Below are 24,175 nucleotides of genomic sequence, written 5' to 3' on the forward strand. Positions count from 1 at the left end.
TCATCTGGCCCTGGTTGGCTACACAAGTGCGGGCAATACGTTGTTACTGACTCTATATAAAGAGCTTCGCCCAGGGCTCTGGGGTGACAAGGTGGCACCGCTGCAAGGCTGCAGGAGAGCAGAGACAAGACTGGAGTGGTGGCAGCACTGAGGTCAGAGACTGAGACAGCTGCGGGGGCAGAGAGGTCCAGAAGCAGAGACCGGCTTGCTGCCTGCAGACTCACTCTGAGTGGACGGGATTCTAGTGATTGACCTGCCACCGTGGAATAAAGTTGGGTATAAATCCTTTCATACCAAGAATGTTCCACTGTCATTTCTCTGGTCTCATTGAATTCATAGTGAACTTGTCTGGGGCTGAAACCCATTGGCAAGACAGTATGATTGGTACTATTTCTTACTTTGTGCCTAATATATTTTACCAATGCAAACATCTAGACCTTGAGTTTTCTTCATGGAATTATTTTTTCATTTTATTACAAATTCAAGTTCTTTAATAGTTATATGGCTAATCCAGTTTTTCACTTATCTTTGAGTCACTTTTGATAAGCTGTGTTTTTCAAAAAATTTATCCATTTCATCTAATTGCCAGATTTATTGGCACAATTTATTCCTAGTATTCTTTTATTTTCCTACTAAAATTGACAATATGTAATTGACAAAGTAAGATAGTCCTTATTTTATTTGTAATATTGGTAAGTTATACTTAGCACTCAGTTTCTTGATTTATCCTTTTGGGGCTTACCAATTTTACTAATCTTTCAAAAAATGAATTTTGAGCTTTGTCGATTTTTCTGTTCATGGACTTCTGCACTATTATTTTTTGTTTCTGCTTATTTTGGGTTTTATTTACTATTTTTCTGTAGCTTTTAAGGGGAAACTTACATCAAAATTTTTTAACCTTCCTTCTCTTCTATTACACAGATTTAAAGCTATAAATTTCCATCTAAACACTGTCTTGCTATATCTCACAAATTTTGATACATTGCATTTTTATTATCATTCAACTCAAAATATATTCTTATTCTCTTATGGTTTCATCTTTGAACGATGGGTTACTTAGACATGCATTATTTAATTTCCAACTATTTGGAAATATTCTAAATATTTTAGTTGATTTCTGATTTAATTCTGTTATGGTCATAAAATATATTCCACAATATACACATCTTCGGAAATTAATTGAGATTTCTTTTATAACCTAGTATATGTCTACTTTGATGAACATTCCATTTGCACTTGAATGTTTATTCCGCTTATTGGTTACAATGTTTCATAAATGTTAATTAGCTCAAGTTGGTTGAGGATGCTCAGATCTTCTATATTCAAACTACTTTTTGTCTACTTGTTCTACTAATTACTGAGAAAGTGTTATTAAACTCCCCAACTACTTTATTCCATTTGTTCTGTCAACTTTTGTTTCATGAATTTTGAAGCTTTGTTAATAGATGCTTCCTAATTGGTTCTTTTGTGACTTATAAATGTCCCCCTTTATGTCTTATAGAATGTTTGCCTTTAAGTCTACTTTTTCTGAAATTGATAAAGCCACATCAGCTTATGCCATTTGCCTGGTATATCACTTTCCATCCTTTCATGTTCCATCAATTTATACATATCTTTAAAGTGTATTTCTAATAGATGTATATACTTGTGTCTTTCATTCCTATCTAATCTGACCTTCAATTGGAACATTTTACATTTAATGTAATTTACATTACAATTTACATTTATAATAATTATTGGTATGGAGTGTTTAAGTCTACCACCTTGCTAACTGTTTTCCATTTGTCTCTTTTTTTCATTCTGTTGCTCCTTTCATATTTCTTCCCTCCTATTGATATCTTGGCTTTTTTGAATTAAATGTTTGTGTTCTTCCCATGATAACAATGCATTCTTATTAGAGTCTATTCAGCGTCAAAATGGTACTACCTCACACTTGACATTGACACATCCCTCTGTACACTTCATACTGCACACTCTACAAATCTAATAGGCTTACAATAGTTTAATTCCATTTACCCATCACCCTCAACTTTTGTGCTTTTTGCTTATACTTACTTCTATATATATTATAAGTCCACCTTACAATGCTGTTATTCTTGTTTTAAACAGTTGGTTGCCTTTTAAAGAAATTAGGAAGAAATAAAAACAGTCTTTTATGCCACCTGCTTATTTGCCATTCCTGGTGCTTTTAACCCCCTTTCTGTAGACTTGAGGTTCCATCTGGTACACTCCATCGGCCTGAAGAACATGTTCCAAATTTTTTGTTTTTCAGGCCTGCTGGATCCAATTCTACTCTGCTTCCATTTACCTGAAAATGTCTTTATTCCACTCGATTTTTAAGTAGTATTTTCTCTGGATATAAGATTCTGAGGAATTTCTTATCAGCATTTTAAAGACATTTCTATTGTCTTCTGACATTCCCTATTTCTGATGAGAACTCAGTAAACTCTTAGTATTGTTCACTTACACGTTATATCTTTTTTCCCCTCTGGCTGCTTTCAAGATTTTCTTTGTTAGTTCTTAGTGGTCTGTGATGTTCCTAGGTTTGACTTTTTTGGTATTTATCTTTCACTGAGTCAATGATTTTCTTGGATTTGTAAGTCAACATTTTTCATCAAATTTGGAGAAATTTGGCATTAATTGTATATTTTCTTTTGCCCCATTCTTACTTTCTTCTGTCTGCTTCTATAATGTATATATAGTATCCATATGTCCCTGAGGTTCTATTCCCTTATCTTTCCCTTACCATCTCCTACCTGCTGTGAAGTCTATCCAGTGGATATTTAACTTCATTTACAGTAATTTTTTACTTTAGAATTTCCATTTGGTATTTTATTTTACAATTTTCATCTTCTTTATGCTTTTGTATTTCTCTTCTGAGATCCCCTGTCAACGCAATCAGACCACATTTTCTTTTAATTCTATGAACATATATTGTCCTTTAACTGCTTTAAAGTATTTGCTAAATTCAACATTTAAGTCATATCATATTCTGTTTCTATTTACTATCACTTTTTATTGACAATGAATCCTATTTTCCTGTATCTTTGCATGTTTGGTAATTTTTTTACTGTGTACTGGACATTGTTAATGGTACATCACAGAGACTCTGGATTCTGTTATCTCATCTCTAAGGGCATTGAATCTTATTCTAGTAGGCAGTTTAATTACTGGCTAATAATCTTTAAATTGTGTAGGTTTGTATTTATGCTTTGTTATGGGGGATATGTGGAAACCCAAGATGTTTTCCAATCATCTCTATCTTGGCAGAACCCAACCTACAAAATCTAGCTCTCCTGCAGACCTTGTCATGGTTTGGCTTAGGCTTTGTTAGGGTAGGTGCAGAGCAGCAATGTGCAAATGGAGAAAATTGTATCCCCAGGTGATATTTGGCAATATCTGAAGACAGTTTTGGTTGTCACAACAGGGAATCAAGTGGAAGCTATAGCATTTAGTGGGCAGAGACCTCTTACAACACACAAAACAGCACTTCAGAACAAGAATTATCTGGCCCACAATATCAAGACTGAAAAACTCTGGTCTAAATTAGGCCTTACGCAGGGCATGACCCTTACTTCTGCCTGGGTGATGAACAAGGTGTTAATAAGGCCCTCCACTCTGCCCAGAGAGGACCTCCAATGACTTTCATCACCATTTGATGACTAATATCTCTACTAAGTTCCTCTCTGGTGAGCCTAATGTTGTCAGGCTTTGATGATGCTACTTCTTGGTGGGAGGACTGATAACATCCCATTGCAAGTAAATGAGTGGAGGAATGAGAGTAATTCATAGCCATTTTTATAAACATAGATACCTCTGCTTTTAGCTAAAATTTTTTGGTTCATAGAATTTTCTCAATGTAAACCTCTACTTTCTTTGGAGCACTGAACTTAATAAATATGGAATCTCTGGAAGTACATTTTTATTTTGATGTGTATTTGGTGATTATGTGTGACTGTTGAATATCAAGTTCTTAAATTCAAAACATAGCTGACCTGATTATACAAAAAGTTACACATACTGGCTATCTGCCTGAAAAATCACGTTTGATTAGAAATTAACATACATATATGTGTGAAAATTGCTGTTGGCATGGAAACCTGACACTTTGCCTTACATTTCATTAACATCTTTATATTTTCACCCATACTATTGGTTTCTCTTAATAAGGGAGTTAGTTTATTGACAGCACATTGTAATCAAGGACCCTATGTATAAATAATGAATAAAGTGAAAGGCTAAAAACAAAAAACTTCCAACCTCCCCAAAGGAGGTACTATGGATGGATACACCACCCTATTTAAACAGCACATCAAGGCCCATCATAAGCATGCTTTGTCTTAAGCTCCACATGGCCTTGTTGCCTTTATATCAGAGCCCTGCTCTACCCCATATAACAACTCTTTCTCCCTCATAAGACAGAATTTCCAGGGCTCAACTCAAATGCAAATAATGCAGGGTATTGCTTTCATCAAGGCACCTTCTTTCTAACCCACAAAGCAAGTTCTCTTTCCCTCCCTCTCTCTTCATTTTCATAGCATAATACATAATTAAAACTACTACCCTCACTCTAGAAACTACAATTCCTCACTTGGTTTGGGAACTTCTACCCTATGTAGGAAAACATAAGTGTTCTGGGGAATTAGAAAACCAAGATATTCTGATATGAATAAATAGAGAATAACAATGTAAATGGGCCAAACATTTAGCATAAGCAATATAAATGCTGTCTAAATCCTAATTTACTTACTGCATTAATTTGACTTCTGTGTCTTTACCATGGTGCTTTCCCCTGAGCAGATTACAGAGTTGTGTATCACTTGATTGAATTTCTATCTGATGATTACAATAATGGCAAAGCTTACTAAGGTGAAAACATGGATGGTACTTTGAATATTCATGATCCATAACTCAATAAAACAAAATCATTTTGGAAAAAAATACTCTCTTGGTGCTTATCGTTTTCCTGTTATCTGCTGTTAGGTGGCTGGCTGCAAAAGAACTTAGTGATCAGGATCAATATATTATCTTTTAAGCTGCCTTTCTTAACTGTAAAATTGTGGGATATAAATAAATCTTGAATCAGTAATTGTATGTTATAAGGAAAACATGACATCCTATAGCTGAATCTTGAATATTTAACTTCTGCTTATTTTACTTTAATTATCACACCTTGTTTTGATTTTAGTGAAAAATACACATTTTCTCAAAAAGATTACAAAATTAGTGCTCAAATTTATTTTCCAATTACTTTTAATGATCTTACAGGCAGAACAGTATCTTGATCTTTCTATTACATTCAACAATACCCAAAATCTACAACTTTGATGTCAATATCAGTAATTACTAAAATTCTAGCAAGCAATTTACATCTGCGGTAAGGAAAATGGATCCAAAAGCATATAATTGCAATAACAATAAAATAGTATTTATGTGTAAGACATAAATAGCCAACATAAATTCAGTTCCTCACATATCTAATCGTGATATTTATACAAATTTTGGAAACTCAGTAGCACACTGGCCAATCACCAATGACTGTGAAAAAGAAAATACATAAAAGTGCCTATTTGCTAATAGTGTACATTTAGCTCTTTAACTTGATATTGTATGGTAGTTACCCCTTTCAAAACATTAGAAATCAATACTACATGTGCCTCAAGCTTTTTTACAGATGAATGATCTGATGGAGATGCCCTCATTTCAGAAATTAAGGTCATTAATTTTTATCTTCACTTGTATCAGAAGTCTTGCTGAACCTAAAGAATGCCTCATCTCAGACTACTGGATGAATGGTGACATCTAGTGGTCACCATATCCCTAAACAAACGTTTTGAAAGAACTCAAGGCTATCTGCATTACAAGTAAAATCACCACGATGTATGATCTTTAATATTGACACATGCGTATTTCCAGTGAAACTGTAGCATAAAATTATAAACACTTCCTAGAAGGTCTTCTCTGATTCAGTAATAATGTAAATTTAAGGAAAACCCAGCATTGGGCTTCTAATCTTTATTCTTAACAACCCTTACATCAGTAAATATCCTACGTAGATTTTTATAAAAATCCAATTTTGATTTCTTCATGTTTGAGTTCTTCTAACGGTGCCATAAAGAACTCTGAAACATGATGAACTACTCAATAATCAGTTTCGTGGCTCTTTTATGAATACACAGATTGGAATGTCCGAGCAACAATTTCAGACGCTCTATACAACAATGTAGTGAGGAGCAAAATTAAGACATCATAAAAGCTGCCAGTCTGTTCATACTTGTTGGATTGAGTTTACACTGGAGACATTATTTATTAATTTTTTATAAACAGGGAACATCCATTTCATCAAGATTTTCTAAAACTGATTCATGAAATGGAATGATAGAATCATTTACCATAAAAAAGCCATTGTTTCTCAGGCATGACTGCTTCCAACTAATGAAAAAGTCAGTACATTCTTCGGCTATTTTGCACAGCCAACCTGTGCAAAAGGCAGTCCAAGCAAGCTTTTGTTGTTCACTGGAACCTTAGCTCATAATTCTCTATTACATACTTCCTACCAGAGACCTAAAACTGCTCCCAAAACATTTGTGGCCAACTCCAAAGAAACACTTCCTGTTACCATAAGAGTGTTCCCGAGCATAAACTGTATGATGCAGTTCCATGGGTGTTCATGGGATGCACTGGGATTATCCCTTCCAGATGAACTGAGGAACCCCTCAAGGAGTTCAGATATACAAGAATGAATACAGGTAGACATCACTGTCGACTTATTTTATCTCCCCTAAATTAATTGCTGCAGGCCAGGACTAGACCTTCCTCTGTAATATTTTAAGGCTTTGCTGAAAACAATAAACAGACATAAGCCTACACAACAGTTTTTGTGTTGAAACACAAGCCTCCCCTAATGTACAGTGGGCATATCTGTATTCCCAGATCATCAGAAGACCCACTACCCAAGCACATGCCATGCTGCTTTCTGAACCCATGTAACAAAGATCATTTCTGAACTCCAGGAGAAAATGTTGCTAACTATTCAACATCCAGTGCATCCAGATAGTCTCAGATGAAGAGTGATAGGCAATCACAGGTTATTATTACTGTCTGCTCACAGTAATAACCTTCTCCCAAAATACATAATTCAGAACTTGAACTAGACTTGAATTAAAGGTCTATTCTCTACCTGTCAGCATTTATATATCTTGACCTCGCAAATGTTTTCAGGATGTATTCTCAAACTTACCAGCCCACAAAAACATTTTCATTGCCTCTTCGCTCATAAACTACCCAAAGAGTAAAGTAAATTATGCTTGTTACTAGTTGCCCAGGGTCATTCTTCACTGAGCCTGGAAGAACGGACAAGGGTCTAGCTGGATGGTTGGAGGAGCTGCCACCACGAGATCCCTACATGCCTAGAAGTAATTTGGTCTGGGTCTCAGTGCTAAAATCATGCTGCCAAGTCTCTTCCTGAAAATCATAAAAGCAAAATATCCCATTCCTGCAAGCAAACTAACCACGAGGGTGGTGCCAAGAACTTTCGGGGCCCTCTTCTTGGCCACCCGGAATGCTGTTGGCAGCACAGCAGAGATTAATATATTGTTGACATGTCCTAAAACCTTGTTAAATGTTTTTCTCTTCAAGACACGCTCATAATAGGTTTCCAAGTTCGGTCGCTTTCCATTTCCCCAGTTTCTCCTCGCAAACCCCAGGAACTTCAGTCGATGCAATGTGACAGCAAGAGAGACATCTGCCAGGGTGAAGGATTCTCCACAGAGCCAAGGCTGGTGGCCCTCTTCTAATCAGAGAAAGGGACACGGAGAATTAGGGGCAAGTGCTGTACAGACAGACTCTATATTTTGTCTCAGTCTTGAGGGCAAACATGACTATAGCAAAAAATGAATGGCCATAAAACCTTTTTTTGACAACCACACTCTGCATGTAATTTTATGCTAAAAAAAAAAATCCATGCAAATGTATCCCAAGTAAAGGAAACTTGCTTGACATCTGTTTCCCACCTAAATTCCTAGGTGAAACTGGAGCCTTTTGAGCTCAAAGCCTATCTATCATTTTGTAAAGAATTCTGAGGAATTGAGAGCCTTCAAGCCAGAGGAATTAACAGATATTTCCTTTTGATTTAGGAAAACAACAGGTGTACTTTAGGAAAAGTCATAAACCTGTGCCTGAAATGCTACTGAGTAGTTGCTACTCCTAGTTAATGACTTAACGCAAAAGAAAATCCCCGTTGTAAAGCAAGTTTCAGGTAAGACAGTCTTCACCTTTGCTGTCTGTGTGAGTGCACCTGGGCAACAGCTTCATCATGAAGTCAGGTTCACACGTACAATACAGGGATAGTCACCAGCTGTCCTGCAGGTATACAAGGCTGGCCCCATTTTATACTTTACTTTAGACTGGAAGTTCTTTCCTTAAGGGAAAAACTAGAGGGAGCATTCTCAGGTCACACTGAGTTATACTCAACTATCACTCAGTTAATTACAAAATAACTCCTGTAATTACAAATCTGTAAAACAAGCTAGGTAGGAATCTTCCAACCATATCTTAGATTGTGCAGAAAAATCCTTCACCAGTCATATTTCACATAGATGCAGACTGAGTTACAATTACACACCTGGGCTTTACTGAATTCAATGATTGTTGCTATCATTAACTTAAACTGCCCATAAATAACAATAAAAAACAGATTACAGAATGTTTTTGGTGAAATCTAAGAATTTTCTGATAAGTACTCCTGGTATTCAGAAGAAAAAATACATACAATGAGAACCTACCTGGGGTTTCTTCATTTCTTCTTTGCAACTCAGTTTCAACCTGATCCAAGACTTTCTCCAATTCATCAAGAATTTTCTTCAAATATTTGACATTGTCATGGTCAAGCAGCTTTGACTAATTAACAAAAATAACTAAACAGTTTATTTATGCCTGTAAAAGCAATCAATGTAGAGCAAAGCAGATATAAACTCTTACAGAGTTGGAGCCTGTTCATTCTAAACAATGAGAAAAATAGAATAACTTTGTTAAAGCAAAATGCAAAGCTGAGAAGATGCTCTGGCTGTGGAAATAGCCAGACCCACTGCTCACTGGCAATTCCTGCGGGACCAGATAACCAGAGAAGGCAATGAATATGAGGGGTACAAAGAGACTCCTCTCATGCCCAACTCAAGAATGGAATTTCAGCAGTCTTCAGTGAATGAATAAAGGAAGGGGCAGGGAGAATGGAAAAATCTAAATGAAGTGAATTAAAGAGCAAATGGAAAATAAGGAGTGCTATGTGTACAGGCATTTCTGCTGAGAAGCTCACTTAGCTGAGATAAAGGAAGATGGGAAGTTTAAGGGAGGGTTGGGGTGTTGATGTTTGCCATGTTTTTAATATGGGAGAAGCTTACACATGCTGCTGAGCCATGAGATAAAAATCTCCAGAAAGACAAAGGCTCACTATGACTGATGAAGCAAAGCCTGGCTCCTTAGGAGGCAGACAAGTCAAAGTGGGTTAAAGACTTGAACATGAGACCTGAAGCCATAAAACTCCTAGAAGAAAACACAGGCAGTAAGCTCCCTGACATCAGTCTTGGCAATGACTTCTTCAATCTGACACCAAAAGCAAAAACGAGCAAATGTGACTACATCAAACTAAAAAGCTTCTGCACAGCAAAAGAGACCATCAAGAAAATGAAAAGGCAACCTACAGAATGGGAAAAAATATTTCCAAATTATCTGATAAGGGACTAATATCCAAAATATACAAAGAGCTTATAAAATTCAACAGCAAAAAAAAAAATATTATTTTAAAGAAGACATATACATGGCTAACAGGTATATAAAAAGGTGCTCAACATCACTAATCACCAGGGAAATGCAAATCAAAACCAAGGTGAGATATCACCTCATACCTGTTAGAATGGCTATAATCAAAAAAAAAACAAGAAATAACAGGTGCTGGTAAGGACATGAGGAAAGGGAACCCTTATGCACTGTTGGTGGGAATGTAAATTGTTACAGCCACAAAGGAAAATAGCATGGCGGTTCCTCAAAAAATTAAAAATATAACTATCAAGTGATCCAGCAATTCTACTTCTGGGTATTATCTGAAAAAAATGAAAACACGAACTCAAAAAGATAGATGCATCTCCATGTTCACTGCAGATTATTTACAGTAGCCAAGATATGGAAACAACCTAAGTATCCATCAATGAATGAATGGATGAAAAAGATGTTGTACATAGATATAATGGAATATTACTTAGCCATAAGAATGAAATTTTGCCATTTGTGGCAACATAGATGGACCTGAAGGGCATTATGCTAAGTGAAATAAGTCAGGCAGATCTATTTCAAAAAAATTAGACAAATACCATATGATTCCTCTTATATGTGGAATCTTAAAAAAAAAATAAACTCATAAATACACAGAACTGTGGTTGCCAGAGGCAAGGAGAGTGGAGAGGAAGAAATGGGTAAAGGTAGTCTAAAGGTAAAAAAAAAAAAAAGAAACAAAAAAAACAAGAGGCGGGAGAAGAGTATATTTTGAGGAATAAACTTGCCAATGCCTTATTTGTAGGAAAACAAGAAAAAGAAGTCATAGAGGGCTAGCAATGCCTTTAAGTAGCAGTATACCTGAAGTGAGAGATTCCTAGAATATTTTATTAACTCACTTTTACATCTTATATATATTAGAAAGCATCATGAGCAATATCTTCTTTTTTAAGCACTTGTTTCATTAGGTTTGAATATGAAATCTAATAAAGAAAAATTATTTCCAAAAGCAAACCATAAGCCAAAGATAATATATGTATTGGTGACTGGTGGTATTTAATAGAAGATATTCTGGAAATCTTCTATTTAAAAAAGTAGAACATGTAATACAAACAGTGGATGTCAACTGAGGACAGCTTGGTTTACTTACTTTAAGTCGTTTCTGCTTTGCGATGTAGGCCTCTTGTAAATCTGGGTTTTCTTCAGCAAGTTTTTTCAGTTCAGATTCTGTGTTACCAATTTGGCCTGACAACAAAATCATTTTTGAAATGGAAAATCATTTCCTCCCTTCATTACTAGAAACAAGAGAAGCAAGGGTACTCGCTGGTGAGAGCATTAGCTCTGCGGCTCACACCTGGCCTCTGCCTCGGACTGACCCTCTCTGTGCCTTAGTTTCCTCAGCTTTAAAATGGAACTGTCAGAGTGTCTGCGACATAGGCCAGGGATTGAAGCAAGGCCAGTACATCATCCATGCTCAGTGCAGGGTGACTGCATTACCTTTCAATACCTTTCCATTTTTCTGTAATAAATGTCTATATAAAGGGAAGGAATGGGCCATATTAAAAAAAAAGTAACTCCAGGTGATAGCATTGTAGTCATAATACTTGTTTGAAATCATATAATGAACACTTATGAAGAGAAGGAGGAGGAACAGGAAGGTGAGAAACCAGAAAAGAGGGGAGAAAAATGCAGGGGAGAAGAGAAGGGGAGGGAAGGGAAGGGAAGAAAGAGGTGAGGGGACAGGAGAAGTATCAGGAAGAAAGAAAAATAATGTAAGAGAGTGATAAAGGTGAGGTATGACATAATGCAAGAACATAGTTCCTAGAATTAGAAATCTAGGTTTGAAGGATCCTAGTCAAACACCCCCAGAGTCTGACCACAGCCCCCCTTCCCTTCCCTTCCTATCCCAATGGTCTGTGCCATACAGCACACCCGCTTCTGCTCCACATCTCATGCACTGACCCTACCCTATCCTCAGGACAGGAGGAAAGGGAAGAGCTGGATATCACAACTCAATCTCAATAAATCTCCAGTCACTGAAGTTAGAGCAGCAGACAGCCTTACATCAGCTAATAGTAATTAAACAAATATTAAGACTACAAATGTAAGCTCAATTACCCACAGTCCCCAGCACATCCCCACTTTCCTGATTCCTAGCCAATCTGTCCATGAGAACACACTGTGTTCTTTACTTTTCCATAGACCACTCTTCTGACTTTGATCTAGGCTTAGCCATCAAAGCCAACAACTTAGAAATCAGCTCCTATGGCCAATAAACATACAGCTAAACAGCTGAAGCACAGATTAACCCAACTGGTGCATGGATCAATCTATAAGACTCATTTCCATGAAGCAGACTCAACAACCCTGTCCCTATGTCTTCATGAGATGGGCTGGATCTCAAAAATGAATTAAAATAAACTTGAGACAGAATTCCAGGTCTTTAAGCTGTTTACGTACTGCGAATTCTTGTGGTTGCATAAGCTGGGATCATGGAGTCCACAGTTAGCTCAGGATGTAAAATGCAGCCATGTGTGTAGGCATCCATTGGCAAAGAGTCAAGCAGTTCTCGATAATGTTGTACCCGTGGGTAATACATGCTTCCTTTATCAGGCATTAACCTGGGTGTTTTTTCTAAAATACATACATGAACATTGAAGAAAAAGTTACAAATGGGATCTTATGTCCAAAAGCAAAACCAAAAGCCCCAACCCACTCATCAATAACATTTTCAATATTATATCAAGGCATTTAAAAGATGACATTACCCCAGCCCAGGCTTCAGAATTTGAAATAAGCTGATACCAGACCAGACCCCAAACCATGATCACACTGGCATTATCTTCTCCACCTTGAAAATTGCTACTCAGCTCTCAAAATCTAGTTATATATGCCAACTCCTGCATTCCCTGACCTTCTACAACTACCAGCATCTGATTGGGTCAGGTATACCTTCCTCTGTATATGTGAATACCTTGTACATACTCAATTTAGCCCTTATCACCTTATTTAGTTGTTTGTATCTCTTTGCCCCATGAACCCCTTCAGGGCAAGGAACTGTGACCAGGGTCTAGGAGAGTGTCTAATATATTTTAGACCCTTGGTAAGGGTTGGTTGGGTGAATGAAAGCTCATTATGGGAAGCTGATAAGGGACCTTTTCAGAGGTTCCAATTAATATTAAGAATGACCCTGTTGATGTTATGAGAATGTGAATTGACAATCTTCATGAAATTTGCCAGAAATTTCCAATATTTTATCTCTGGAGAGAGGGCTCTATATGAATCTTTACTTGCTGGTTAAACTCTAGACTCCTTGAGGGAAGGGACCATGTATTGTTCTCTATTGAATCGCCAATGCCCAGTATGATGTTTGGTTCCAATATGTTAGGAGTCCAATAAATTTCAATGGAATGAATGAATATATTCCCAGACCTCTAGTTATTATAGACCATCTGAGCTGTAGAATATCTGTAGTAGTTAATGAGGACACTGAGATATAGAGGCTGAGATGTTCTCCCAATATCCCACAGCTAAAGGCAGAACAAAACTAGTCACTAACACCTAATGCAGTGCTCTGTTTTATTTCACCATCACAACATCTTCAAAGGGTTTACATTTGAGAGACAAGCCAAGAAGAATAAAAATGAATCACATGATCCAAAGGTCAAGGCTATGTCCTTTCAGAGTCATTTTCCACTTCTGACATTCAAACTACTCCTGAAAAACGCCAACAAGCTTATTCCAACAGGTGAAAAGAACAGCCTCAATTTATTTCTTTATTTCTTAGTTTGGGTTACTTATTTAATTTAGAATCCTTTTGAGCATCCCACACTCATTCATAAGTGTTGACAATTCAGAGTTGGTTGCTGAGCATTTCAGGCAAGCTCTCATAATGCCAGAACAAGCAGAACAAGCTTTTTAATCCAACAGGCTATTTCTGACTCTCTAAGAAAAAAGAAGATGGATTACTCCTCAAACCAATGGGCAAATATCTAATTTCCTGCAGGGGAGTACAATTCTAAAGGCTGCACTGAATAACCAAGAATGAAGTGTCAGGTACATACTGCTTGTCAACAGGGAATTTACCCAACTACAGCACACCTGCCTGCTGACCTTTCAGGATCTCAGCATATCACCAGGATCCCAACCAATACACAGCAGACATTTGCATGAGGACAGCACACTGGAGGACTTCTAGGGCCTTGAAATTCTAAAGAGTTCTTAATCTTTTGTGTGCCCACTGACCTCTTCTCAAAATAATGTCTTAAATGCATACAAGACAGGATTGCAAAGGAAATTGATTATATTAAAATACAGTTACCAAAGTAATTTTAAATTATAAAATACAAATTGGGTACCTTTTTATTAACACATTAACAAGATCTAGCAGCAGGTCTAATAACTACCATAATTTCAAAGTAGTTATGAACATAATTGATATTTTAAGATATCTGCAATAACTTGATATGTTATGAATATATCTGTGATTTTCACTGGTAACAAAGATAACAACTGTGGATTGTGCCTACAGTGGACATGAAAGGAAATGGTATGTTTTTGTTGAAAATTAGAGAAAATAAATACGTAATTTTTTTCCCCTCTAAGGGCCCAAATCTCCTGAATTCTATTCATAGACCACTGAGGACAATAGTTCTTCAAGTGTAGTCTGAGAATCACTGAACTTCCCCAAGACACTCTCAGTGGGTCTACAGAGTCAAAGCTACTTTTATAGTAATACTGAGATGTTAATTGCTTTTTCAGTCTTACTTTCTCCAAAGCGTATAGCAGGGTTTGCCAGAGGCTACACAACACATGATGACTCCATCACTCTAACAGTTAAGGGGAGTGTGGGCTTCTGTATTCATTTTAATTTTTTCTATTTCAATTTCTAATTTTGCAAATATTGATAGATACAGCCCACATAAACAAAAGCTCTGGGTATCCTCAACCAGAAAGTTTAAGAACCACTGCTCTGGGGGCCCAAGAACCTCAGGTTAATAACCATAAATGGTACAGCATTTTAAAATGCTTTCCAACTCATTACATTTTTGACTACTAGCTCTGGCCGCTTTCTGATTCCAGGCCTGGGGCTTGTCTTCAGAAGAGCACACCACTTCCTTCCTGGGAAAGTACATGAGAGCAGGAAAAAGACCTAATTGCTTTCTGGGGAAGTTCCAGCTGGTCAAGCCTGAATTTTCAGAGGACAGATGTTTAAATCCATGAAAATAATTTTCTTCTACTCAGTGCACCATTACTATGTAACTATCTCCAAAAAAAACTTTGTCAGACAGAGATTACAATACCCACTGGACCCAAGTTCTCTTCCAGGCCCACTGTCTCTTCAAGGAAACCCTGTCCAGTATCACACATGCAAAGTGCTGCCATTGCCCTCCTGACACCAGAGCACACGTGTCCACTGCCTTTGGAATACAGTTTTTCAAGGACAATTGGGAATTCCCTTTGAAGTATACAGGAGATATCCCCTCTCTGATGCTATTTTATTTTCCAATCCTTCCCTAAAGCATTTTTGTTAAATACAAAAAAAAGAAAATATTTTCTGGGTATTCTACCTTAGTCAGGAGTGAGAAAGCAATGGAATACTTCCAGAAGTAAGGGAATCAAGGGACTTTTCAGAAGCAGGCAATGAGAAGAGTTCCCAGCAATGGGGAACATGGTTGCAGTAGAGGAAGCCAGGATTAATGACTAAACTGGAAGAACAGATAAGAATAAATAAATTGGCATAAAACTTGGGTTCCTAGAAAAACTGAGGGCAAGGCAGGTCTGGTATTGCACCTAAATGTAGGCAGCAAATTAGAAACAAGCAGATAGACATAAAGCAGAAAAATGTGCTAAAGAACAAGAGAAAAAAGGAATTATTTTTAAAAATTAGAAAGAAACAATAAAAGTATTCTGCAGCTATTTAATGTGGACAGAAGCTCCCTACATTCTCAAGTTCCTATATTGCTGGGTAGAATAACAAAGGCCCTGAGCCATTAAAAAAAAAAGTACATTGTTTCCCCAAGGGCAAAAATAAAAAGAATTTAGGGGCTTAAAGGGATAAGCCTCCATTATTTTACTAAACTAACTGCTGATTTCCTACATTTCCCAGTGAGGGTAGATAAAGGAGGCATTATTTTACTCTTTTTTCAAGAAAGAGTACCCCAAGGTCTATTTGAATAACTTTCAGGCCTTATTAGCTCAGTAAAAACAGATTAGATTTCCATCTTTATCCCTTTGCTGATTTTTTTTTTTATTTTACTTAGATCACTTAGCGATGACATTGGTATATAAGGTAATATACATCATGCAGCTAAACAAAATTGTTCCCTTCAACTAGTCATACACACCAGACTATTAAAAAATATATAATAAAATGGTAAACAATTAAGTTAGAACCTGAAGCAAGAGATATGGTTACAGACTGACTACAATGCAAGGCTATTGTAATATTGGAACTGGAAAGATCAAATCTAAACACAGATGAGAAAAAAACATATGGTGTGGGTAGCTCCAGGGTGGGGGAAAGCGTGTTCCCAGCCCAGAGCGAATAAACAAGTGTAACTGGTGAAGCCAAAAAATCAGTCAAGGGAAAAGCTAGATGGGGAGAAGCTCTTTATTGCTCACAAGAGACCTGGCTCTGTAGGTCTCCCCTGGCCGCCAATCTCCCTCTCTGCTCCTTTCTCATCCCAGCACACCCTCCCCTCTCCCCTGCCTCCTCCCACCGCCACTTCTGGGAGAAACTCTGCAGGCAGAGCCCTGGAGACTGACAAGTGCCAGACCAATTGCAATAGAGGGGAGGAGAGAACAGCTTCTCTCTATCCCTGGTCTCCAGAGACTGCCAGAGGCTGGAGCACTGAACACCTTTGTTACATAAAACAAGTAAGGCCAGGCAAGAGGTTCTGGAACTATTGCAATTTTTACCTACAGTGTCAAATTACATAAATTCATTACATGCATACAGGATTTTCTGAGACAAGGCCAAATTTGTAGCTTTATTTTCAATAAATTTTATTCCTTAAATGTTTAACTACTTTTTATTTAATTGGTATTATAGTCAAGACTTTTAACAGAAACATTCATAATTGGGGGTTAAAAACTCCTTTAACAGACAGTTTGTTCTAATTATTGTATACACACAATACAGAACCAAGACTTCTGCATTTTAACACCACCATCTATCCACTAAAATTGGAAAAAAGTTTTTTCTTTTTAAAGTTAGTTTTAAAAACCACGTTTCTTGGCTCAATCAAGAGTGTTAAAGACTTGTTTTATTTTCCTTAGCATATACCACCATATTTTCTCCACACTAGAATCTTTGTGCTAATCTGCAATTTCAGTAGATGTGCTATAAGGCATATAAAGTTATTCAACTATATATGAAAACCTTTTAGTAATAAACATAAAATTAGTTATTCTATGAACCTTTCCAATAAGTGGAAATGCCTTACACAAATAAGCATGTATTTTTAATGCAGCAGTGACTTCAGCATTAGTTATTTTAAAATCTGAGTTGACTTTTCATAAAATTGTGTCTGTAAAATGAACTTACATTTTCTAATCAGACTTGTATGTTACTTTAATATCACACCAGAATACCTTATTTCCAAACAAATTATATTTCCTAAGAACACTTTAAATCATACATAGGACATAATCTTCAGAGAACTCTTATATAACATTAAATTACTAAAATTCAATATTCACCATACGATATCCATGATTTCAAGTTACCACTAAGTTATTTGGCAGTAATAAATAGATTATGTTTTAATATTTTGTAGTTATTTCATGCCCACATTTATTTTTTTATTTGGTGGTTAAAATTCACTGAAAGGTTATGAGTAATATAAGGAAATCTAGATTTAAAATTCCAGATTGTGTGTATATTCACTTGCCACATCCACTGTTCCTGTGTTTCCTTTTACTTATTATCATATCTCATCTAGCTTGATCAGTTTAACACTTTAACATTATTCTTCATTACATGCCCAAAGATAAAAAGGTGTCATGTACATGAAAAGGAGTCTATAAAACTGTGTAGTAATAATCACACAAACATGTATTACAGAAAGGTTTTGTATTATATCAAGTTTATAGAATAAAATTATATCTGAAGATTAGTAAGCTTCTAATGATTTGGGACCTTTGAACTACCCCACAACCTTACACCAATTAACCCAATTGATTTCTCCTAAAAGAATGAACAGATTGCTGTTGGCAAGCCCTTGTTTGAGCAGCCATAATTGAGTACTTCTAAATTCTTCCTTTGACCCAAGTTCTGACCTTAGGAGTATCACTGAGTTTTCCATGTAATTGCTTTAAAAACAAAAAAAATCAAGCATAGCAATCATCCAACTTAGATACTTGCTTTTTTTACACTAACACTTGAAAAGGTTTGCCTTGGCTATCAAATTTCTCCCTCAGTACTACCAATTATTTAATGAAGTTATCTCAAAAGCGTAAGAATTCAAATATGTAAATAATGATTACACAGAAAGGCTGGGAAAGGTCTATGGGAAAGTAATCATCTTTAGTACAATCACCAGATGACAGATGAACAAAGGACAGTAAATAACAGCCAAGAACATACCAGTGACTATATTCTATTCTTTAGAGGATTGGTTACACTTAATTAAAACCTATTATAACTCCTATTATAACCATGGGCAACTATAGACCTCATGAAATCCATTCACTTATTCTAACTTGTCAACATTTCTCAAAGTTCCATCCATAATTGGACAAAATGCTGCATGTTCCAATCAGTTCAGAATGTAGTGGGTCACAATTTGTGAGGTTCTGGATAGAAAAAATACTTTCAAACAATTTGAGATCACACTAACCTTCCATTTTGTTATTGACTTTTACTGGCAACTTATTAGTAAACCAGGTCTCCCATCCTTCATTAATGCAGCTGATTTTTAAGAACAAAATTCATATATTACACTTACTTTGTTAAATTTTCTTATTTTTCCATTTAATTGTTCCATGACAAGCATTCATAAGCTAGTCATCACACTATCCCAGCTTCTGTCACCTGCAAATGTAACAGCATTTCTACTGTTTCTTTATTCAAGTCATTTATAGAATTGCTAGGCTCAAGTTTGAGAATTGATGCCTATCAGAACACCAGGAAAGAAAGCCCTGCCCAGGCAGACATCTGTTTTCAATAATTCATTCATTTTAATCATTCAAAATAGTTATGAAGCTTCTATTAAAGAACATTCACCATACAAGGCATTGGGAAAACAGTTGTTAATGAGAGATACTGTGTGTAAACTCAGGGGCTTACAGTGGTCTGCAAGTAACTGAACTAATTTAAGTGTGATAAAATTATTATAGGATAAGTAAAACCAGAGTCTATAGCTAATGGGCAACCTGGTATAAGAAATTTTAAAATGAATATTCTTCAATATGGTGGTTTACTCATCTGAAAATGTGCATTACTTTCATCCAGCCATATTTGTCCCTTTATTCCACAAGGGTATCATATGAAGTAATTTCAAATGCTCTACTTAATACATTATATCTAGAACCATGGCCAGCACTTAATAGACTCAGGTTTTTTTAAGTGTTAAAGACATCCTCAAGTAATGTAAAACTTAAGCCAGTTCCTTTTAACTGAGATCCTCAAAAATTGTGTTTATGTATATATTTATGTGTATATATTTTTTTCTTTTTTGACAATCCATTCTAGAATTCTGCCACACTTTAAGACAGTAATTAATAGCACTTCTTAAAGCTCAAGCAATTACCTAACCCACAGTAATTTGTAGGAGTGCTTCTCAAACTTTAATGTATACATGAATGACTTGAGGATCTTGTTACAATGCAGATTCTGGTTCAAGAGGTTTGTGGTAGAGTCTAAGATTCTGCAGGTCTAACAAGTGCTCTGTTGATACCAATGCTGCTGACCAATGGAAAACGCTTTAAGTAGCAAGAACCAGTAGAACTGACCTTTCACCCTTTGACAGTTGAGATAACATTTGTCTGTTTCGTGTCTGGCTCTTTTCCTAATCTCCATGAGTTCTTACTGATAAACATAAATTATCTTAATGATAACAATGATAACATGTTTGTTTTTTATTTTAAAACTTTGGAATAAACTAGACTAGTCTTCATTTATGTAACTGTTTTCTTGCTGTCTTCATATCTACCATGAGTTCTAAGTCCCTTAGTCTTCTTTTAACCCTTTCCAATTGAATGACTACAAAAGAAGAAAGACTGAAAGAGGAACTGATTGGACTTGATTTCTCTCTGCAATTGGTAAAACTATAACCCTAATTCAAAAGGACAGAGAAGCCAAGTCACCAAGGATATACAACAAGTTAGTGGCAGCTTCAGACTAGGAACTGGGGTTCTTGATTGTTTGCTTATTCTATTGGTACAACCAGAATTAAAGTCTTTAGTTTCCATATTTTCATCTTAATATTTAGCCTGCATTGCCTTCTCCTCTGATTCAATCTATAGTAATAAGAAGAACTTCATATTTCGCTTGTTTGAGCAGGACACAATGTATTTCAATTTTGTTGTTATACAGTCAAAGCAAAAGAAAAAGCCTAAAAAAAATTTTAAGAAAACTTAATAATCATCAATATTGCTATGTTATAAAGTTACATATTTTACTGAGTATTTTACAAGAGAAACAATGTAAGGAGAAGGAGAAAAGAATGATAGTAGTTCAAGAGATGCTAACAAAAGATTTAAATATGATTTTCCATTTACTGTATTTTTTAATTTAAAATAAAATTCTTACACAATTTTGTTTTATTCACATTATAATCACTTCTCCCAAGAAACAAAATTATTATTTAACAAACTTGTCCATTTCCAAAAAGCTCAAGGTTGAGAATAGTCATGGTCTGAAATCAATTATCCACCATTTTCAGTACAGTCCCCAGCATACTGAATTATAAGGGGAGCAAGTAATGGTGCAGGAGAAAGCAGTTCTTTCAAGTCTTCAATTTAGATCAATGGCCACCTCTAATTAAAACCTCCAACCAGAATCCTAGGGAACTAAACATTTGGATTAAGAATACGAATAGTTCATTGCTAATCTATTCCTCCTCCCCATTAAGGAGCCATACCTATTTTCTTTTAACTACCTCGGACATTTTTTTGGCTAATTTCCTTCCTCAGCTTCCAATAATTTGGGGTTATATTCTGTTTTTATCCTGCCGAATTAACATCAACATAACTGGTGGCAAATGAAGAGTAACTGGATCTCATGCAGCATCTTTTTCAGAAGAATTCTCAGCTGAAAGCTAGGAGCCCTCTGTTCTGTTCTCAATTCTGCCATTGATTAGCTGCATAATATTGGGCAAACACTGAAGTTACCATTCACTTCAATGGGTGTCATTAGGAACAAGTGATACAATGTAAACGGCAATGACTATGACAGTCAGTGTAATATGAGAGTTGAGATTTGAAATATTTACATTCCAGCCCTACCCTGCCATAAAGTAGCTATATTACCTCAGGCAACCACTCTGTTTCTCTTTTCTACCATGTGAATAACTAGTCTACCATGCCTGTCTCAGGTTCTTTTGAGGACTAACAGAATTTTTTAAATGCCTGACATAAAACAACCTACCAATATATGATTATACTTAAAAGTCCTGTAATTCCCTACAAAAGATATAATCCAAACTGTGCAGAAGTAACAAGGGCCAAAGAGCTCCAAGTTTACAATTTCTATCCTCCCTTGCCTAAACTGTATTCCTCTTTTTCCTTCCTATTTTTTTTAAGGTGGAACCATTCTGTAGAGTAGATGAAACCGATTTTCATAGTGTACCTTTAGAATCAATATTATGAATTTGACTTTAAGGCTAATAAATCTCCACCACAAACCATACACCTGCAGGGTTTTTTGCAAGTGCATTTAAAAGGAACGTTCTACCATTAAAATTTGTAGTTTACATGAGCTCCCTTAAATGGAGTTACATTGGCTCGTGCTTATGGAAATGGAAAAGGTTTTCACCACTAACCCACCATAGGAAGGAAGGAAGGGAGGGAGGGAGGGAGGGAGGAAGGAAGGGAGGGAGGGAGGGAGGGAGGAAGGAAGGGAGGGAGGGAGGAAGGGAGGGACGGAGGGAGGAAGGAAGGAAGGAAAGCAGGGGACACATATTTGTGTTGAAAGTAAATCCAAGAAATCACAAATAGCCTTAACATTACCATCCAGGAAAGTCTGTTCAAGATAATCAATGATCTGAGTGGCCTCACAAATAATGTTTTCCCCGTGGATAAGGACAGGCACTTCTCCAGTTGAGTTCAAACGCATAAACCAAGGCTCATTGTGCTCACTCAGGGGCAGACTTACATCATGTTCCTCGCACTTCAATGCCTTTTCAGCAATTACCAAGCGCACCTGGAAGAGTTCACACTGGTTATTACAAGGCATGTGGGCTTTCAATAAAATGACATCCCTGGATACCACCAAGCAGCTTTTCTGTGCTTCCCGGACTTACTAACATTTTCATCATTCTTTTTAACAATTTATATTCCTGGAATTAACTAGTGAAATACATTTTAGTTTCTTACTCTTATAAATTAGAAAATATAATAAAATCGGTAGTGAAAATTATTCTGGCTATATTGATTCCACAGTCACCCTTTCCATCAACACTAATACTTTCTCCGCGTCGTAAACCTGATTATGTGTCCTCGCCAGACAAAAACCTGGAATACAGATTTGCTAGGCCTTGTCGAGGGGAGCGAATGCGAACAAGGAGAGGTCAAAGAGGGAGTCGTATTCTGCGGTTGCCAGCAGGCTCTTCCTTCTGCCTCCCTCTCCAAGGCCCAGACCACAGGGCCTCCAGCACAGTCCCGAGAGGGATGCCTTTTGGTCGCAGTTCATGAATGGCTGCGCCTGCGATATAGCCTTTCTGTCTCGGACTTAACTCTCCCTGTTCCCTCATCCCAGCCTAGACTCGAGGGAGCGCCCACCTAGGTTGGGGCGTTGGAGGCCTGTGTCAGGTGAGCCGGCAGGCGGGCGTTACCCGGGCGAGACCCAGGGGAGCTGTCCAGGTGCTGAAACGCGATCCGCGCCGCCTGCCCTGGTCGAGGCCTTTACCTTTTGAGAGCTGAAGGAATGTGTCCAGTGGTACAGAATGAGCCTAACCTCCTCGTCCGACTTGCCTTCCGCCATGAAGGGCGCGCCCCCTCTGTGCTCGTCCTGCTTCTGAGCCATTTCGGGCTGCGAGAGCGCGAGAGGCCCTGGACTGCCCTCCCGTTACTTCTCGCACCCACACTGCTCCGCAAAGCGTCGCTCGTTTTTCCGCAATGCCTCCTGGAGCCGGGAAAGACGAACAGACGCCTGGGAAATGTAGTTTACCCGACGAAAAAGCTCAGGGACGATCTGCAAAGTGGCGGGAATTGTTCGTAAAAGCTTCCGCTTGCGGAGACCAATTGGGAGGTGCAATTGAACGTTTTTTTAGGGGATACGATCTAAAATATGAGTTCATGATTATTAAAGTGAGTAATGAATAATGTTGATACAATCTAAAATATGAGTTCCCGATTATTAAAGTGAGTAATGAATAATGTTGATTGCAAACTACTCATCAGTTTTGGAAGTGGAATAGAGATGCTCAGAGAAGCAGCAATTTCCCAAGATACTTAGGGTTCCTTTTGGAGAGTCTGTGCCTTTGGCAGAAGGGAAGTTATGACTGACAGAGAAAATAACAGGATAAAGAACTATGGATTGTTCACTGGAAGAGGCTACTGTGGAGTCATGCAGAAATAATAATAATAATAATAAAATCAATAAACGATGGCAAGTTAAAATAGCCTGGTTGTAAAACAAAGAATTTTTAGAGCAGAACTGCCAGGGTTGGTGTCCTGGTTTTTCAATTTTTCCAATTTTTAAAGTGGAGATAATGATTCTGTTACCCCCCATAAGGTTTTAGTGAGAATTAAATAACTGAATACAGTATTAAACACTCAAAACATACTGGCATGTTGTAGTACTCAATATTGTTCATAAATTTAGTTGCCCTATAAACATTCCTTTATAGCCATGTTCAAAATCATAATTTTATGCTAGTCTAGTTATTACTGTATGCCTCTTAAAAGTTGACATGATAGTAAATTAATAAAATTTCTATTTCAGTAAATATGTATTAATATGACCATGGAAAGAATGCTTGTATAATTCATTCAGCAAATGTTTACTGAGCACCTATTATGTTGCAAGCATACCAAGCCCTGGGAATACAAAAATGTAAAAGACCTGACACTTGGCACCCAAGATGTAAGTCTGGTGGCAGAGACAACAAAATAATCAGACAACCACAGCAGAGATGAGAATTATCAATCTTAGGGTGAACACAGGTACTATGAGAAAAGAGAGGCAGGCATCCAACTCAGGTCAAAAAAGGCCCCCAAAGAGACAAAATCTCTTAAGATCCTT

General features: G+C 36.9%; 1 protein-coding gene across 3 annotated transcripts; it reads right to left on the reverse strand.

Annotated features, from left to right (window-relative positions):
- Positions 1–5,230: 5,230 nt before the first annotated feature.
- Positions 5,231–23,044, reverse strand: GDAP1 (ganglioside induced differentiation associated protein 1). Of its 3 annotated transcripts, none has more exons than XM_036887508.2 (6): positions 22,838–23,044; positions 21,940–22,132; positions 12,226–12,399; positions 10,916–11,010; positions 8,784–8,898; positions 5,231–7,792 (listed from the first exon to the last, which is right to left on the reverse strand). In XM_036887508.2, exons 1-6 carry the CDS (start codon positions 22,952–22,954, stop codon positions 7,410–7,412), a joined length of 1,077 nt encoding a protein of 358 aa, XP_036743403.1. In that variant the 5' UTR covers positions 22,955–23,044; the 3' UTR covers positions 5,231–7,409. The 3 variants fall into 3 exon arrangements, with proteins under 3 accessions (XP_036743403.1, XP_036743404.1, XP_036743406.1); XM_036887509.2 differs by having other exon boundaries at positions 22,085–22,132; positions 22,838–22,926; XM_036887511.2 differs by lacking the exon at positions 21,940–22,132 and having other exon boundaries at positions 22,838–22,972.
- Positions 23,045–24,175: the final 1,131 nt, after the last annotated feature.

Source organism: Manis pentadactyla, chromosome 3 (genome assembly GCF_030020395.1).
Source record: "Manis pentadactyla isolate mManPen7 chromosome 3, mManPen7.hap1, whole genome shotgun sequence".
Classification (NCBI taxonomy): domain Eukaryota; kingdom Metazoa; phylum Chordata; class Mammalia; order Pholidota; family Manidae; genus Manis; species Manis pentadactyla.

Coding starts and splice junctions, on each gene's coding strand:
- GDAP1 (XM_036887508.2), bottom strand. CDS start 22,954: ATGGCTCAGAAGCAGGACGAGCACAGAGGGGGCGCGCCCTTCATGGCG. Junction 22,133..22,837: donor ATTCCTTCAGCTCTCAAAAG/GTAAAGGCCTCG, acceptor GAACTCTTCCAG/GTGCGCTTGGTAATTGCTGA. Junction 12,400..21,939: donor TGAACAGACTTTCCTGGATG/GTAATGTTAAGG, acceptor TATGTATTTTAG/AAAAAACACCCAGGTTAATG.